This window comes from Chlorocebus sabaeus, chromosome 20, assembly GCF_047675955.1.
Source record: "Chlorocebus sabaeus isolate Y175 chromosome 20, mChlSab1.0.hap1, whole genome shotgun sequence".
In the NCBI taxonomy this organism is placed as follows: domain Eukaryota; kingdom Metazoa; phylum Chordata; class Mammalia; order Primates; family Cercopithecidae; genus Chlorocebus; species Chlorocebus sabaeus.
Genome location: NC_132923.1, coordinates 15,820,980 through 15,840,340, shown reverse-complemented (window position 1 = coordinate 15,840,340; position 19,361 = coordinate 15,820,980). Strand labels below are relative to the sequence as shown.

Sequence of the window (19,361 nt, the reverse complement as noted above, 5' to 3'; positions counted from 1 at the left end):
TGTGCAGTCTTTTCTTTTCTCCTAAATCCACAAACTCTCTTCTTTTTCTTTGGACAGATGATCTATTGTCATAGTTAAACAGAGAGTAGGCAGGATATTCCTGATAGGAGGAACTACATGAATAAAGGGGTAAGAGCACAGAAATTTAGCTACAGCTCCATGGTGAGCCATTAAAAGGAAAGAGACACTTTACCTGTGCTCCTTGGCAAGGACCTGCCAAATGTAGGAGCTAAGGTTTGTGGGAACAGAGAGATATGGCTGAAGTAGACGAGTAAGACCCTTATTAGCGATAGTCTTGAACCTCAAACCAAGGATTTTAGACTTTGTATCCTATGGAGATAAAAGAACCAGCCATAGAGTCAAAAAGACCTGGATTCAAATTCTGGCTCTGCAACATACCAGCTATTTGTCATTGGGCAAATGAATTTTTTTTTTTTTTTTTTTTTTTTTTGGAGATGGGAGTCTCACTCTGTTGCCCAGGCTGGAGTACAGTGGCACGATCTTGGCTCACTGCAACCTCCACCTCCCGTATTCAAGCAATTCTCCTGCCTCAGCCTCCCAAGTAGCTGGGATTACAGGCATGCACCACCATGCATGGTTAATTTTTGTGTTTTTAGTAGAGACGGGGTTTCACCATGTTGGCCAGGCTGGTCTCAAACTCCTGACCTCAAGTGATCTGCCCGCCTCAGCCTCCCAAAGTGCTGGGATTACAGGCATGAGCCACCACGTCCAGTGCAAATGAGGTTTTGAGATGCTATTTCTGTTTACCTATCTGTAAAAAGGGATACTGTCCACGGTATCTTCTGTTTCCAAAGGACTGTTCTGAGAATCAAATGAGAGTCTGGATTTGGAACCTAGAACCATTTGAATTCTGACTCCAAAGTCTCCAAAGCTTTCTCCATTACATCACATTCACCTTAATCTTTCTCTGTTTTATATATGTTAGTTCTGTGTTTCTAACTAACTAAATAAGCTCACATGGGTAGAGATGTCTTTTGTTTTTACCATTCAAAGAATCTTCTGGAGCTACTCAACATTATACAATCATTGGAAGTCTCAGAAAGAAGATATATCCAACTATATATAGGAAAGGTTTCAGCCATTGTACTACACTAATTATAGTCCACATATAAAAATCTGTGACACATAATCACAGAAAGGAAACATGATCACTGCCCAAGTTTATGAAGACATTTAAGAGCATTAGATTACTAGCTCTGACTCGAACTAAGCAGAATATATACAAAGCAATCGTACTTTGTACATATCAACTGAGTCTTGCTTCTTAAGAGTTTATTTACTCTGCTTATCTCTCAGTACTTGGTTAAACAGAAATTTAAAATACTTGCGTCTTGGCTTTCAAAATGTGTTGATAAATTGACTTCAAATAAGCCTACAAATTTCCATGCATAACAGGTAGTTTTCTGGACACACATCTTAGCCCCAGTCTACGTGAGTGACTCACAACCATGGGTTTTGAACCTCTGTGAGGCCATGAGGTTATCAGAAGGAATCTATATAGCATAATCTTCAGCCTGAATAAATATCTTTCAAGTATTTGTATATACTATATTTCAATTGGATGTAAATTCTGGTGTGACTAATAAAGACACACTGACTTAGGCCGGGCGCGGTGGCTCAAGCCTGTAATCCCAGCACTTTGGGAGGCCGAGACGGGCGGATCACAAGGTCAGGAGATCGAGACCACCCTGGCTAACACGGTGAAACCCCGTCTCTACTAAAAAATACAAAAAACTAGCCGGGCACGGTGGCGGGCACCTGTAGTCCCAGCTACTCGGGAGGCTGAGGCAGGAGAATGGCGTGAACCCGGGAGGCAGAGCTTGCAGTGAGCTGAGATCCGGCCACTGCACTCCAGCCTGGGCGACAGAGCGAGACTCTGTCTCAAAAAAAAAAAGAAAAAAAAGATACATTGACTTAAAAGCATTACTGAAATTACAGCAGCTTTTTGTTACATATTCTTTAATCAAAAATACTAATAATATGGCTATCATGTTGTTGGAAGGGAATCTAATAATTTGGGGGTTTTTGTTTTGAGACAGGGTCTCTGTCGCCCTGGAGTGCAGTGGCACAATCTTGGCTCACTACAACCTCTGCCTCCTGGCTTCAGGCGATTCTCCCTCCTCAGTCTCCCAAGTAGCTGGGACTACAGGTGCGTGCCACCACACCCGGCTAAGTTTTGTATTTTTAGTAGACATGGGGTTTCACTGTGTTGCCCAGGCTGGTCTCGAACTCCTGACCTCAAGTGATCTGCCTGCTTCAGTCTCCCAAAGTGCTGAGATTACAGGCATGAGCCACCATGCCCAGACAAGAATCTAATAATTTTTGGACCTTGAAAATTGTATTTCTTATTAGAAACTGCAAAGAACCACAAGCTTACATCCTATGATTCACAGATCTAAGTGTTCTGGTTGAAAGAGGAGGAAGGGGCAACATTCAAACTACACTTCTGTGGACACCAAGTGTAGTTTGGCAGGAAAACATAAAGTTCACATGTATAAAACCTTAAAGCTGAATGCCTATAATGCACTTGTCTGTGGCAGGTAAGAGAGATCAAAACCTTACAATGTCATTTGGATCAGACAAGGGCTCTATTTTGATCCTGGAAAGCATCTCTGGTTGTACACATTGTATTCTATGCATTCTATTTTAAACCCCTGGAGCAGCGCAGTGCTCCCCGGCTGAATACTGAGACACTGACATTATTGCAGGCTAGGATTTCCCCCTATAGGACAGCCACTTGTGATGCTTATCCCACCAAAGTTTTCCTCCATCTTACAGCGACAGAACATAAATGAGATTCATTCGGGAAATTCTAAAAACAAGAGTATTCTATTCTGTAAGTCGCCCCCAATCCCCAGAGCGCTGATGGATTATTCTTGTAAACAGCACTTTTATCTTCCGATCTCTCTACCACAGAGGCCAAAAAGGGTTTTCCCCTAACATCCAAATACCTGTTCAGATACCAGCCCTGCTCCTTCTCGTAAAATCTGTCTCCTCACCTGGGCGCGGTGGCTCATGCCTGTAATCCCAGCACTTTGGGACGCCGAGGTGGGTGATCACTTGAAGTCAGGAGTTTGAGACCAGCCTGGGCAACATGGCAAAACCCTGTCTCTACTAAAAATACAAAAATTAGCTGGGCATCGTGGCATGTGCCTGTAATCCCAGCTACTTGGGAGGCTGAGGCAAGAGAATCGCTTGAACCCAGGGGTGGGGAGGTTGCAGAGGGCTGAGATCATGCCACTGCACTCCAGCCTAGGTGAGAGTAAGATTGTGTCTCAAAAAAATAAAAATCTGTCTTCCACTTCTTAAGTCCCAAAGCTGTTTTGTTGTCATTTAAAACAGACTCAGACTATGCTTCCCTCCTGATTTATTAAGACAGATATATTTAATTTGTATTTCTTGAGGGAATAGCACCTGGAAACCAGGGAGAAAGAAGCTGAAGCATGCAGGTCATGAATTATTCCATTTGGTGTCAATAATTTGTCAGAAAAGTTTTTTTAAAAAAGCAAAAGATAACTGTATTATAGTTCAACTGATTATAATATAGAAGCAATGGATGATGAACACCCTTTCCTCAAAGTCTTTTATTCCCAACCTTTGGAAATGATTAGGTTTTCACCTCCAGGGAATCCCTTCATCACAGAGCATAATAGGGTACCAGCCCAAGCCAACATACCAGAGAGCTCAGGGGAACAAAGAACCTAACAGTTATGTACAATGAGAGAATTAGACTGTGAGGCTCCAGCCCTCTTCTCTATCTCTGCTCACTTTACCTCAGTGCACACCATATCCCTTCTTCCTCCATTGTGAAATGTGCATATACATGTATATAAATATCTATATTTACACATATATACATACATAAAAATGTGCAATACAAAGACATAAGCAAGGAGTTTTTCCTAATAACTATTTAATCAGAGACTGGTTGGAGAAAAAACAAGCTCTTCCCCTCGAATTTTCCTTGTAACTTGAGAACCAATTCCCGCTTAAAGAAAACATTTAAGAAGCACCTGTCAGCTGGGCGCGCTGGGCTCAGGCCTGTAATCCCAGCACTTTGGGAGGCCGAGGTGGGTAGGTCACCTGAGGTCAGGAGTTTGAGATCAGCCTGGCCGACATGATGAACCACTTCTCAGAGAGACACATTATTAACTTGGTGAAACTTAAGTGGGATGAGGAGTACTCTGTATATATGCATCATTTCTGTTTTTCCTCGTTGTGATGGTTAATCTTACGTGTCAACTTGACTAGGCCACATGATGCCCAGATATTTGGTCATACAGTACTCTGGGTGTGTCTGTGAGGGTGTTTTTGGATGAGACTAACATTTCAATCAACAGACTGAATACAGCACATGGCCCTCCCTAATGTAAGTGGCCCTCATCCAATCAGTTGAAGGTCTGAATGGAACAAGTAAGGGAAAGTCCTCCTGCCTGACTGCTTGAACTAAGACCTCAGTCTTTTCCTGCCTTTGAACTGGAATGGAAACATCAGCTCTTCTAGGGTCTCCAAGAGCTGGCTTTCAGACTGGAACTACACCATCAGCTCTCCTGGATCTCTAGCTGGCCCACTGCAGATCTTGGGACTTCTCAAACTCCATAATTGTGTGAACCAATTCCCTATAATACATCTCAGGCTGGGCGTGGTGGCTCCTGCCTGTAATCCCAGCACTTTGGGAGGCCACGGCAGGCAGATCACCTGAGGTCTAGATCTAGAGTTCAAGACCAGCCTGGCCAACATGGTAAAATCCTGTCTCTACTAAACATAAAAAATTAGCTGGGCGTGGTGGCAGGTGCCTGTAATCCCAGCTGCTAGGGAGGTGAAGACAGAAGAATCACTGGAACCCAGGAGGCAGAGGTTGCAGCAAGCTGAGATCGTGCCACTGCACTCCAGCCTAGGCGACAGAGTGAGACTTCCATCTCAAAAAAAATAAATAAATAATAAATAAGAATAAGAATAAATTCCCGAAGAACCCTAACTCCTCAACACAAATTAACGTGGACATCTGACGTGCCTCCCATTAAAGAAGAAACACAACAGATTCATTAAGTGGGACAGTCTGGGAAACAGCAAAATGAGTCTCACGTCCTCTACCCATCAGAGCAAAAAAAGTGAAGAAAATTTCATATAACTTAGTCTGATGCTGTTTGCTATACTGTGTAAAAAAGGCAGACCCCTATCCAGCACTTTGTTTCCACCCTTTGTAAAGCTGCTCAGATCCTCTAGTTCTCTAGGCATTGGTTCTCTAGCTGTAAGTAAAACTACAACTGCCTTTCCTGGCATCTCCAGACACTGACAAGCAGATAAATATGTCCAGGCTGTCATAATTTTTCTGAGATAACTGATATTGTGTACTTGAAAACTGCAACGTGTCCCAAGTTCAACACAGCCTTCCTCCATCTAAGTAGTGGCCAAATATTCATAATACACCTCTAATTTCCTTCCATCGTCCTCCCCAATTCAAAACCAATGTGTATTCTCAAGCTACATTTCAGGGGCTACACACAGTAAGTAGGTCTCATTCCCCAAACAATAATCACTACAGAGGTGTAATACAGGAGGTATATGAAAAAACATATTTTATTCCCTCTGGGCCCAAATGAATCATACTTTCTGGTCACAACTTTTAGATGCAGGCTATTATTTCAGCAGGCCGCTCTCTCTCTTTTTCTTTTCCCTCTCTGACTCCTTCATCCTCTACCAAAGTACAGAAAAAAGTATCCCTAGCCCCCTTCTGTCACCCACAAATCAGTGTATGATAGTCAACAAAAACTGAGGAAAGACTCCTAGCCAAGAAAGAGACCCACTAAAGAGTGGTGTTTTTGTTCTGATCATTCTAAACTATACAAGGCTGATGTGACAATACAAATGGTGCCCCTCTGTACCTTTCTTTTTGGTACACCAACAGTTGTTCTATGTCCCCATAATTTCCTTTTGAGACCTTGAAGTTTCAATAACATTCTTGACCTTACTGTATTCAATGTTAAACACTTGAATGCTACAAAGAGCATGTGCATGGGACGCTGCTAGGCTGAAAAAATAAGGCCTACCTCTCCCAGGCCAAGCTGTTTTGGACATGATCACACTGATCAGTTTGAGTCCAAGTATAGCCAGAGAACAAAGCAGAAAAGGAAAGTTTCAGAGATGAAAAATAGGCTTAAAAATTAAAATGTGGCAATGTAAAATCTTAACTCCTGAAGACCAATGAATTACCAAAAACAGTGAACTGGCTGCAGACGCTCACTGCCTCTATTTCTGTGAGGCAAATTATTTTACGATTACTAGGAAAAAAGACAGTAAACAATGAGTTGAGCACTTTGAGAGGTTGAGGCAGACAGATCACTTGAGCCCAGGAGTTTGAGACCAGCCTGGGCAACAAGGCAAAACCCTATCTCTACAAAAATACAAAAATTACCCAGGCATGGTACCCAGGCATGGTGGCAACATGCCTGTAGTCCCAGCTACTTGGGAGGCTGAGGTGGGAGGATCACTAGAGCCTGGGAGGTCTAGGCTGTGGTGAGCTGAGATTGTGCCACTGTGCTCCAGCCTAGGCGACAGAAAAAAAAAAAAATCAGTGAGTTGGGGATTTGTTTTTTCTTTTTTTTTTTTTTTTTGAGATGGAGTTTCATTCTTGCTGCCCCGACTGCAGTGTGATGGTGTGATCCTGGCTCACCGCAACCTCCGCCTCCCGGGTTCAAGTGATTGGTCTGCCTCAGCCTCCCGAGTAGCTGGGACTACAGGCATGCGTCACCACGGCCAGCTAATTTTGTATTTTTAGTAGAGACAGGGTTTCTCCATGTTGGTCAGGCTGGTCTCGATCTCTTGACCTTGTGATCCTCCTGCCTCGACCTCCCAAAGTGCTGAGATTACAGGCGTGAGCCACCATACCTGGCAGGAATCATTTTTTAAAATCTCAGAGGCAAAGATCTCAAACATCTGTCTTTCTGTGCCTGTATGCTGCCCAACTCATTCCCAAAAAGGAATGGGAATTAAAATTCCTACCAACATAAGGCTCCCAATATATGTTATGTAGGTTTCTGTGGAAACTACATCAACTGAAGTAGTCTTTAAAAATTAAAGTAAGACGCCAGGCGCAGTGGCTCACGCCTGTAATCCCAGCACTCTGGGAGGCTGAGGTGGGCAGAGCACAAGGTCAGGAGATTGAGACCATCTTGGCTAACATGGTGAAACCCCAATCTCTACTAAAAATACAAAAAATTAGCTGAGCATGGTGACAAGCGCCTGTAGTCCCAGCTACTCGGTAGGCTGAGGCAGGAGAATCACTTGAACTCGGGAGGCAGAGGTTGCAGTGAGCCGAGATCGCGCCATTGCATTCCAGCCTGGGCAACAGAGCAAGACTCTGTTTCAAAAAAACAAACAAAAATTAAGAAAACCAAAGCACACAATGATGAACCACTTTTCTCTTCTCGCTGTAATTTTTCTTTGATTTGCTCTCTGGGGATCAAGACAAAACAAAATCATTAGTCTTAGATTCCTGAATTTGACCTCGCCTCATAGCTAATGTGAGCAAGAGTAGTTTTTTTTTTTTTTTTTTTTTTTTTTAATACAATTAAGACAAAAGGACTTTATATCAGCAGGACTTTAGGGCTGTGGTTCCACTGTTTTTATAGTAAAATACACTAATGGTGGGGTAGAGGTTGGAGAAGGAGGTGGAAACACCCATTACAAGGCAACATGACAGATAGCAGGACCCTAACTAGACTTTCAGGAATTAATTCTATTCAGGTGGGGGGAGTCCTACATAATTAAGTTTCACACTTATAAAATTATCACTCTGAATTCAGGGATAAGAGCCATTTGGTTGTAGACACAATTCCATCTGTAGATACTAACTTTAAATTTAGAGAAGAAAAACATTCATTGCATTAATATTATGTGTTGAGTTTCTTACATGATTCCTAAATCCATCTACTAATTTTTTGTTTTGATACAATTTACAGCTATGGTAAGATGATTACCACAGCCCAGATTCAGGTGTGGTCTTTAGCTTCAGAAAGTCCATCGGTCATGTAACTGACTGTCATTGCTAAATCTGTTGCTTGCAGAGGCCTCAGAGCTCTGGCTTTGCCGAGTAGAGTCCTCACCATTTAAGCTCTTCCTACATACAGGACATGTGTCATGCTGAAACAGAAAAATATTAGTCTATGTGAAGATCCTGGCCTGAGAAGTTGGGAGTACTGCACACTTAAATAACCCTGAGAACTGTCACATCAAAAATTATGACTTGGAATAGAAAAACAATAGGGAATGCATCCTCATACAGCATGCACTGGCCTCTAAGGTGTGATACCAGGATATCTCCCAAACAGAACTTTAAAGCAGAACTGACAGGCACAATTCTAGGCCAGCACGTTAATAACAGCTAATACATACCACCAAACAGAACCAACCAGAAACAGTGAGTGATCTATGACAAGAGGGTAACTGCCCATTACTTCCCATATGGTCTAGAGCAGAGGTCAGCAAACTTTTTGTTTAAAGGGAATGGAAAATTGGCCGGGTGCACTGGCTCACACCTGTGATCCCAATACTTTGGGAGGCCGAGGCAGGAGGATCACTTGAGGTCAGGAGTTTGAGATCAGCCTGGCCAACATGGCGAAACCCTGTCTCTACTAAAAACACAAAAATTGGCTGGGCATGGTGGTGCATGCCTGTAATCCTAGCTACTCTGAGAGACTGAGGCACAAGAATCACTTGAACCCAGGAGGTGGAGGTTTCAGTGAGTTGAGATCATGCCACTGCACTCCAGTCTGGGTGACAGAGTGAGACTCTATCTCAAAATAAATACATAAAGGGACAGAAAATAAATATTTTAGGCTTTGCAGGCCACACTACGGCTGTTACGACTAATCAACTCTGCTGATGTAGCACAAAAGTTGCCACAATCTATAAACAAATGAACATAGCTGTGTTCCAATAAAATGTTATTTACAGTAACAGGTGGCAGGAAACAATGACCTGTAGAACATAGTTTGCAACCCTTGGTCAGAAAAGTTCCAAACAAATAACAGTACCAGAGTTAGCCAGGGATTTATGGGATAAAATCTGATCTACTTGGATCTCGAGGAACTGTTAACTATATCTTTACTCTGAATCATCCCCCCAAGAAGCCATGACTTGCTGTACTCACCAGTTCCAGCCATGGCACAATACAACTGCTGTGAAAGAAGTGATTGCAAGGTAACTGCCGGACTTCCTCTTCAACTGTGTAATCTTCTTTGCATACTGGACACTCTAAACCCATATCTGTTGAAGAAGGTAATGCCTTTTAAAGTAAACAAGCAAAAGGAAGGAAGAAAAAACTAACCCAATGTCTCTACCAACCCTATGAATGCATAAAGACACAAGAGACAAAAGAAAACGTACACCCAAGTAGCCGGCAGCTAAGAGGCATGACTTTATTTCAAAACGAGGGTAAAGGTATAGTAGACGGAGACATGAAAAGGAAGAATGACGAATGGGGCCTACTCCAAAAAGGCCTACGTAGGAATTATACAAGGCCTATTTTTTGATGTAAAGAGTTGGAAGAAATAAACCGGGGCTTAGATGATCTGTTCAGTAAAACGGAAAAACTTCTTCCTAAATGTGTGACAGCCCCCTGGGCAGTCAGTTTCCACTGTCAATCTGTCCACCATAGCCAAGGGATTCATCTCAGCAACCTTGGCAGTTCAGTGTCTCAAGCCACTTGCCACTTTCACCATGCTCTTTTCAGCATGGGATAAAGCACTCTATTTCAGAGTGGCTGCCCTAAAATCCTCTGTAAAAATTGTTAATGAGGGCGAAGGCGGGTGGATCACGAGGTCAGAAGTTCAAGACCAGCCTGGCCAAGATGGTAAAAACTCTGTCTCTACTAAAAATACATAGATTAGCTGGGAGTGGTGGTGGGCACCTGTAATCCCAGCTACTTGGGAGGCTGAGGCAGAGAATTGCTTGAACCCGGGAGGCAGAGGCTGCAATGAGCCAATTCGCGCCACCGCACTCCAGCCTGGACAACAGAGCAACTCTGTCTCAAAAAAAAACAAAAAAACAAAAAAAATTGTTAATAAAAGCTATACCAGAAAAGAAGCTATACCAGAAGTGGTGCTGCAGAACTGCAAAGTTGAAGTCTAGCTCAGGTCACTAAATCAAGAGACAGAAAACCCTCTTCTCTGAGAAGCATCAGTCACCAACTATATTGGGAATTTCAAGCAGCAAGTTTTGAGTTTCCCAAATTTGGCTAATACTGTCAGCTAGTCTACATGCCTAGTGGCTGGGATATGCTCCATGAACCAACAGCAGATAAGGCATTTGGGGCAGTACTACTACTTAACCGATTTACTCCTTACTCTCCATTCTTACCACCTTAGCCTTAATTATTTTACTTCTCATGCCTAGTCTGCTGCAACAGCCTCCCAGCTAGTATCCCAGATTCCATGATCTTAACCCTCCAAATATATCCTATACTTTGCTACAACTTAATTTTCCCTCAAACCAGCTCCATAGCAATCCCCAGCTCCTCTTCACTTCGATTCTCAGCTGGCACCTCAAAAATCAACGAATTTAAAATGTAAAACATCACCTCATCTCCTTACCCAAACCAGGGCCCATTCACTATTTCCCCAGCTCTTAAGATGTCAGCACCATGTTTACAGTTACAAAGCTGTGAAATCTCAGAATTATCTTTGACTTTCCCCTCCTTCATCCCATTACGCAATCAGTGAGGAAAGCCTCTCTCCAAAATGATTTTCTGAATCTACCCTTTCCTTTCTGTTAGTATTGTCACCATCACCTGAACCTCACCTGGACTGCTGCGACAGACTCTAAAATCCCTGTTTCTGCTATCTCGCTTCCAATGTGCTACACACTGTCCCTAATCTTCCCTAAAGACCACTTTACCTGACTCACACACCACGTATATTAGTTCATACTTTTCCTTAAATAGAATGACCTAAGATGGCCCACCTTGTCTTTGAAATCTCTAACTCTAAACCCAAACTGATGGGAACAGAAACTCCCAGTCCAGAATGTTGTCCCTTGTCACTAAATTCCTCCAGTGCTTACAAATAAAGTAATATCTATGACTAATATACCTAACTGTACCTGACACAAAGTAGATCTGAAACAAATTCCCAGTCTCCTATTTTTTCTCTTCTCCTTTCCCCAATGTCAGTATCATGTGTCCAACACAGTTTTTAATCATTTGATGAGTTTTTCTTCAACTTATTAGAATCAAGTCTTATCTATCTCTGTACCTCTTTATTCCCAATGGCACCTAAAAAAGAGACATAATTGCTTAGGAAATACCTACTGACTAACCTAATAAAGGGGTAGGAACTTTCCAGATTTGGCACCCAGGTAGGAATTTTAGAGGGCCATAGCTTCACTTAAAGGTCCTTAATATAGGAAGGTATTGGGATTTTTTTTCTTATCTATCTTTTTTGTCTTTTTATTTTGTTCGTTTTTTAAACTTTTCACTTGTCAGAAGATACTGGGATTTTGAACAGAGATCAGAAGATGACAGAGTAAGTATAAAAATGAACCTACCAACTTGTTCCTGAGTTACTGTCACTGTTGGAAGAGATGTGATCTTTTCCTTGTCAGCTGGGGGAGGGCCTGTGTTTTCCAGTTGTCCTAAAAGCTACAAAAAAAGAGAAAGAAAAAGATGAAGTGGCAGACATCTCAATACACCTGGAGAGGGAGCTGCTCCAGCTGAGAACCAACAGCGCAGACATTAGGTATGTTAGTTACTCTTACTTCTGCTAGGCTCTGAGAGGCTTGGGTTTCCCCTTTCCTGCTGCCAGAACACTCATAATTGCTTTACAATTTCAGAGTGACATTGCATAAGCCTACAGACAAACCCATGATTGCAAGGCCCACCTCTGGCCATAAAGCAACTTCAGGGGCAGCAAAAGGGTTGTGATGTCATGAATAAAACTACAGCTTAATAAAAAGTTAATATGTAACTGGTCCAAAAGCTTCATTCTGCTGGAATAAGAAAAAAGCGAGAGTATGAAAAGTAGCATAATGTAAGCCAAGAAATAGGTAAATTACCGCCTATAAGAAGACTGAATATAAAGGACATGCTTTCTAGTCTCAGAAATCCACAAGGGAAATGAAAAACCAATCAAATTAAAATGAACATAAACAAGTGGAAGCAATTATACATGGCATGGGAATACCTTTTTCTCTGCTTCCTTCCCCTACTTTGCTCCATCTAGCAGAAATCCCTGCTTCAACATGTGAGGAAATCCTCCTTTTTTTGTCAAATACTTGTCAACAGAATCCTTATAGGACTGAACAAGAAAGACCAAAAATACAAAATACAATTTTTTATAGAAGTCTTTTCTTCCTACGGAGATGAAACCATCTTCTAGAAATTCCCTCGGACCTAGGAAGTGCATGGATGCTGAGCTAACCCCATAAATCATTCATCCCTTTAGTAAAATGGAAACCCCAAAACTCAAAATATTAGAGAAAGCAGAATGACTGCCATTTCAGAAAGTAGCAGAAGGAAAGCAGGAAGCCTATGGAACCATGAGACACACTGAACAGACACCCTCAAAAGGCAGCTCCTCACCTGGGTTACAATGGCATCAAGCCCTGTCTGACCCCAGGCATAGTCCCCAGGGTTGGAGTGCAGCATCCCGCTCCTATACATGAGATGAGACAGACAGCATTAGATGGAGTGACCAGGCTCTGCCTTACACCACAGAAAAAAAGTGGCAGAGGGATCCTGTTCTCTCTCAGAGCTGGAAAGTCACTAGTCCTCCAGGATCAAGAGGCAAAGAATTCTGTATATTTTCAAGATCAAACAAACTATCCAGAGATAGTATCTCATTCTCTAGGAATTTTACTTAACTAGAACATAAAATGTGAAGCTACCTAAAGTACCACATGACATGCCAGAACAAAAAGAGTGACTCATTGCCTGTTGGTTTCAAAAATTTGTCTTTTCTGTGCCCACTTATATTAAACACAGATGGAGCTGCTTTTTAAGGAGAGTTTTCCCTTCATGACTGGTCAAAATCTACAGCAAACATCCCTCATTATAAGAGGCCGCCCACAGTTCTGGACAATGAGGAGCTTTCAAGTAGAGAAGCAGCCATAGCAGTCTCTCTGAATCACAACTTAGAACAATTACAAAAGGGACTTGGCAACACCTTCCTCCCGCCCCACCCCCGCAGAGCTGCTGGTACACTACCAGCAGAGGTCCAGACTAGTGGATGACAGAGGTCCTAAAAGGACTGAGGTTCCTTTGAGCAAAGAAACCTTCTGGGCCACAGTCAGAAGCGGCAAATAATTTCTCTGACAAGAAGAAATTCCATCTTTAATCCCTATCATACATAAGTGTCACTCTGATACTGAATTACAGCCTATTGTTTCTTCTGACAAATCCTCTTACTTTGAAAAAAATAAAGTTCAGCATAATGTTTTCAACTTCAGAAATTCTTAAGGAGTAAAATATTCCTGTGTAGTCTACTGGGGAACCCACAAATCAGATACCAAGCCTGGCAGGGACCATCTCATTCCCTACCTCAACACAACTCTCAGACCTGAATATAAAAGGGATCAAGACATTTCTAGCAACCAAACATTCTGGGGGACCAGGACAGCCTTCCTGAGCCTGAATAATAAAAAAATAAAAGTTCTGATTAAGTTTGGGCTTAGCAGATAATGGCAGTCTAGCAGCCTCCAGTTATAGCTACATACTCACCTATGCAGTTTTTTTGTTTTGTTTTTTGAGATGGAGTCTCGTTTTGTTGCCCAGGCTGGAGTACAGTGGCACGATCTCGGCTCACTGCAACAACTGTGTCCCGGGTTCAAGTGATTCTCCTGCCTCAGCCTCCAAGTAACTGGGACTACAGGCGCGTGCCACCACGCCTGGCTAATTTTTGGTATTTTTGGTAGAGATGGGGTTTCATCATGTTAGCCAGGATGGTCTCGATCTCCTGACCTCGTGATCCACCAGCCTCGGCCTCCCAAAGTGCTGGAATGCGATTATGGGCGTGAGCCACCACGCCTGGCCTATGCAGCTCTTTTTCTCTACTGCACAGAAATGACAGCACCTAAAATGATGTCACTCCAATAGAGTAAGATAGAAAGCAATTAGTTACTTACCAGGAAAAAGGGTGTGGAGATCCAGGAATGGCAGAATTTGCAAAGAATCCTGCAAAGATGTGTTGTAGTATTCTGTTAGAGAAGAAAAAATTAGGTAAGACAACAGACTAATGAAAGTACTCTACAGATATCCATGGCTGCCTAATTACCAACTACTTCCCTAAACCAAAATAGTTTTTCATTGGCTATTACACAAGAGACAGCAACAGAAATCAGCCTGCCACACGGCGGTGTGCTATTTTGCTATTATGGCTATCTTCCTGAACTCTGCTATCTTATAGATTAATAGATTTTTGTGAATTAAGCTGGAAAGGGATCTGATGGTATGGTATAGTTTTTCAAACTATGTTCCTTGTTCCACCAACAAGGAACTATGTTCCACCAACATAAGGAAGGGTTAAAAGGGATGCCGAGCCAGTAGAATTCTGGACCCACCTTCCTTTAACAAGGGTAGTTCCATTTTTGTATGTTGTACACATTGGGTTTCTGAATAAGATATCATTTAATGGGTCCTTCAAAATAAAAGTTCAAGCAATAATTCTATTTTAAGGTTGTTTTAGATGATTATAACACAAACACATATAAACACACACATGCTTAGCATTTGTCACTCTGAATACTTAAGATGGCACAGGTACACAGTTCTTTATACGAATGAGTCTTTGTTACCCAAAGAGATACTGGAGTGATGCCTCAGCAAAAGAAAAACCTGAAGAAATTGTTCCCCTAGATCTTCTGTGCTCTGGATGATACGTAATTTTTTTTTCTTTTTTGAGACAGAGTCTCGCTCTGCCGCCCAGGGTGGAGTGCAATGACGTGATCTCGGCTCACTGCAACCTCTGCCTCCCAGGTTCAGGCAATTCTCCTGCCTTAGCGTCCAGAGCAGCTGGGATTACAGGCACCTGCCACCACACCCGGCTAATTTTTTGTATATTTAGTAGATTTAGTAGAGACGGGGTTTTACCATGTTGACAAAGCTGATCTTGAACTCCTGACCTCGGCCTCCCAAACTGTTGGGATTACAGGTGTGAGCCACTGCGCCCAGCAATGATATGCAATTTTAAGTCCCTGGTTCCCACTTTACTTATTAGGCCAATTAATGTAACAATGGCAGTAGCCAACATTAGACTTTCCCTGCTATTAAAGTTCAACAGCAGCTAACTGCACTATTCCGTTTGTTTGCTTGCCTTTTTGTATTATTTTTCATTATTTATTTTTAACTGACAAAAATTGTATATATTATGGTATAGAACATATTTTGAAATATGTAAGCATTGTGGAATGACTACATCAAACTATCAACATATGCATTACCTCACAAACTTATTTACAACAATAACACTTAAAATCTACTCTCTTAGCAATTTTCAAATGTACAAAACACTGTTTTTTGTTTTTTTTGTTTTTTTTGAGATGAAGTCCTGCTCTGTCACCCAGGCTGGAGTACAGTGGCACCATCTCGGCTCACTGCCAACTCTGTCCCCCAGGTTCAAGCAATTCTTGTGCTTCAGCCTCCCAAGTAGCTGGGATTACAGATGCACACCACTATGCCCAGCTAATTCTTGTATTTTTAGTAGAGATGGGGTTTCACCATATTAGCCGGGCTGTCAAGTAATCTGCCTGCCTTGGCCTCCCAAAGTGCTGGGATGAGCACCTGGCTGAAAACATTGTTATTAACTACAGCCACCATGTTGTACAACACATCTCTTGAACTTTTAACTGAAATTTTGTATCCTTCAACATCTCTCTAATCCACCCCCTCTGCCCCACAGCTCCTGGTAACTACCATTCTACTCTCTGCTTCTATGAATTCACTGGCTTTTTCAAAGAATGCTTCGTGTTGTTTTAAAAATATGTCCAAAAAGTATTTGATAATCTTCCCTTCAGTGTGGGCTTGACTTAGTGACTCACTTAACAATAGAATATGGCAGAACTGATCACCTGTGACTTCCAAGACAAGGTAACAAAGCAGGAGAAATGGCCAGGTGTGGTGGCTCATGCCTGTAATCCCAGCACTTCGAGGTGGGTGGATCACTTGTGGTCAGGAGTTCGAGACCAGCCTGGCCAACATGACTCCATCTCTACTAAAAATATAAAAATTAGCGAGGCATGGCGGCACATGCCTATAGTCTCAGCTACTCAGGAGGATGAGGCAGGAGAATCACTTGAACCCGGGAGGCGGAGGTTGCAGTGAGCCAAGATCATGCCATTGCACTCCAGCATGGGTGACAGAGTGAGACTTTGCCTCAAGAAAAAAAGGTGGTGGGGCGGGCGGGGCGCATAGTGCTTTCTCCTTGTACTTCTGTTGGATCAATCACTTGCTCTGGGAGAGTGCCATATCAAGCAGTCCTATAGAAAGGTCCATGTGATGAGGAACTGAGCACTCCTGCCACCAGCCAGAACAAACCTGCCAGAATATGTGTAAAGCCTAGTCACCCCTATACTGCAGCAGTGGCCAACATCTTGACTGTAAGCTCATGAAATCCTGGGCCAGAATCACTCAGCGACGCTACTCCCAACTGAACCTGTTCCTGACCCAGTGAATCTGTGAGATAATAAATATTTGTTTGTTTTAAGCCACTCAACTCTGAGATAATTTGTTATACGGCAATAGGTAACATACAGATTTTGATATCTGGATACACGTGCTACCATAATAAAGACCTAAAACGTGAGAGTACCTTTGGAACCCAGCAGTGGGGCAGAAGGTAAAAGGACTTTGAGGAGAGCATCAGTAAAGTTTGAAGAGCCTTGAAAAAAAAAAAAAGCACTATGGCCTTTGAGGAAGTTAAAGGTGAGATTAAGAAAAGGCAGAAAAATCTTATTAGAAACTGGAGGGAAAAAGATCCTTGTTATATACTGGCAAAGCTGCTGCCTTACCATAACATGGAAAGTAGATGTTGCGGTCCACAAACTGGTTGATAATCTAGCTAAAGAGATTTCCACTTTTGAAAGTACCTCCTGGCTTCTTGTTGCTTACTTTAAAATGCAAAAGTGGGATAAATTAAAGGAAGGACGAACAGTTAAACAAAAAGGACAGAATTATATAATTCTGAGAATTCCCAGCATCTCCAGATTAGTAAATGACACTAAAATTAAGAAATGGATTTCAAGCAAAGATCAAATCCAAGGCACTGCCAAAAGACTGATTTCAGATGAAGCCAAGGATCAGACTATAACAATTCTTTGTTAAGACCTCAGAAAGGGCCGGGCGCAGTGGCTCACATCTACAATCCCAACACTTTGGGAGGTCAAGGCAGGAGGATCACTTGAGGCCAGGAATTTGAGACCAGCCTGGCCAACATGAAGAAACCCGTCTCTACTAAAAATACAAAAATTAGCTGGGCATGGTGGCGCACACCTCTAATGCCAGCTACTCGGGAGGCCGAAACATGAGAATCACTTGAACCCGGAGGCAGACGTTGCAGTGGGCTGAGACTGTACCACTGCACTCCAGTCTGGGTGACAGAGTGCGACTCTGCCTCAAAAAAAACAAAACAAAACAAACAAAAAAAAACCCACAACCTCAGAAAGATCTAAAATAGTACCTAAAGAATCATTCAGTTAGAAAATTGGACTAAGAAGTTTAAGGGTGTTACTGCTATAACAAACTACCACAAACTGGGTAGCTTAAAACAAAAAGAATTTATTCGCTCACTGATTTGGAGGGTGTCAGTAGGGTTAGTTCTTTCAGAAAGTTCTGAGGGAGATTATTTCCATGACTCTTTCCCGGCTTCTGGTGATGGTTGGCAGCAATCTTTGCCATTCCTTGATTTGTAGACGTTATGTCCCCCCAGTCTCTGTCTCTGTCATCACACGGCTTTCTTCTCTTTGTCTTCTGTGTTCATGTCCAAATTTCTAGCTTCCTCTTTTTTTTTTTTTTTTTTTTTTGAGGCAGAGTCTCACTCTCGCCCAGGCCGTAGTGCAATAGGTGCGATCTTGGCTCACTGCAACCTCTGCCTCAAGGTTTAAGTGATTCTCATGCCTCAGCCTCCTGAGTAGCTGGGATTATAGGCATGGGCCACCACGCCTGGCTAATTTTTGTATTTTTAGTAGACATGGGGTTTTACCACATTGGCCAGGCTGGTCTCGAACTCCTGACCTCAAGTGATCCTCCCACCTCAGCCTTCCAAAGTGCTGAGATTACAGGAGTAAGCCGCCGCACCCAGCAAATTTCTCTCCTTATACGACTATCAACCGTTGGATTAAGGCCCTTCCTGATCCAGTGTGATCTTCTTATAACTTGACTACATCTGTAAAAACCTTATTTCCAAATAAGGTCATATTCACAGTGACCTTATCAGGGTTAGGACTTGAATACAGCTTTCTGGGGGACACAATTCTACCCATTACAAGTGGTATCCCTCAGCAATCCCAGCAGAAACCCAAGGTGGAAAAAGCCTAATTAGAAGAGATTGGTGGACATGGCTTTTGCCTAATTGCATGAATCCCAGTGAGATTCACAGGATATCAAAGTTTAAAAAGAAACACTGACAGCTTAAACTGAAAGGTGGAAAGATAGTACAAAATGAAAACAGGTCTCTGGGCCCTCAAATTTCTACCAGCAAGAAGCATGCTAAGAAAGCTATGCAGCTACAAATATGAACTACTTTTAATGGAAAAGAAAGGATGACTAACAAGGTGGACTCCAGAGTCACAGAGAAGAACTCCTGGGCAGAAACAGAAGTCCTAGTCAAGGAATTTCTGACATTAGTCTAGACAACTATCAGAATTGCTATGAACCAGCAATTTCTTTGTGCCGCCATTTTTCCCTTTTGGAACAGGAAATCTTTATACCTGTTCAGAATCACTGCCTGTCCACATCACTGCATTTTGGGTGTGTGATAGGTAGACAACTTGTGTCTTTAGTTTACAGGTCTTCATATCAAAAGGAACTGTACCTGAGGAACTATACCCAAGAAGCCACACCCACACTTGGACCTACTTAAAGGACAGCTACCTGTATTTCAAGCTGATGCTACAGAAGAAGGAAACTTTTTTTGATAGCTCTTGGGAGGAAGAAGTGTAAATAATTTGTGGCTAGAGGGCAAACTGGTGATTTTAAAATACATCCATGAATTCTTTGGAGGTGGAGCTAATTTTCTTCTCCTTGAATGTGGGCTAGACTTAATGATTCACCTCTTACAGACAAAATGCAGCAGAAATGACAGTGTGTGACTTCCAAAATTAGGATATAAAAAGGCATTATGAGTTTTTTTCCT

General features: G+C 42.3%; 1 protein-coding gene across 2 annotated transcripts in view; it reads right to left on the bottom strand.

The window, feature by feature from the left end:
- Positions 1-7,558: 7,558 nt before the first annotated feature.
- The window catches only part of RNF115 (ring finger protein 115), an 81,355-nt gene continuing 69,552 nt past the window's right edge, over positions 7,559-19,361 (bottom strand). For both annotated transcript variants that reach the window (XM_007977298.3, XM_007977299.3), the window contains 5 exons: positions 14,140-14,211; positions 12,599-12,671; positions 11,566-11,659; positions 9,173-9,288; positions 7,559-8,163 (listed from right to left, as the gene is read on the bottom strand). In XM_007977298.3, the coding sequence (XP_007975489.1) occupies positions 8,032-8,163; positions 9,173-9,288; positions 11,566-11,659; positions 12,599-12,671; positions 14,140-14,211 (487 nt within the window). In that variant the 3' untranslated portion in view covers positions 7,559-8,031. The remainder of the gene's footprint in view (positions 8,164-9,172; positions 9,289-11,565; positions 11,660-12,598; positions 12,672-14,139; positions 14,212-19,361) is intronic.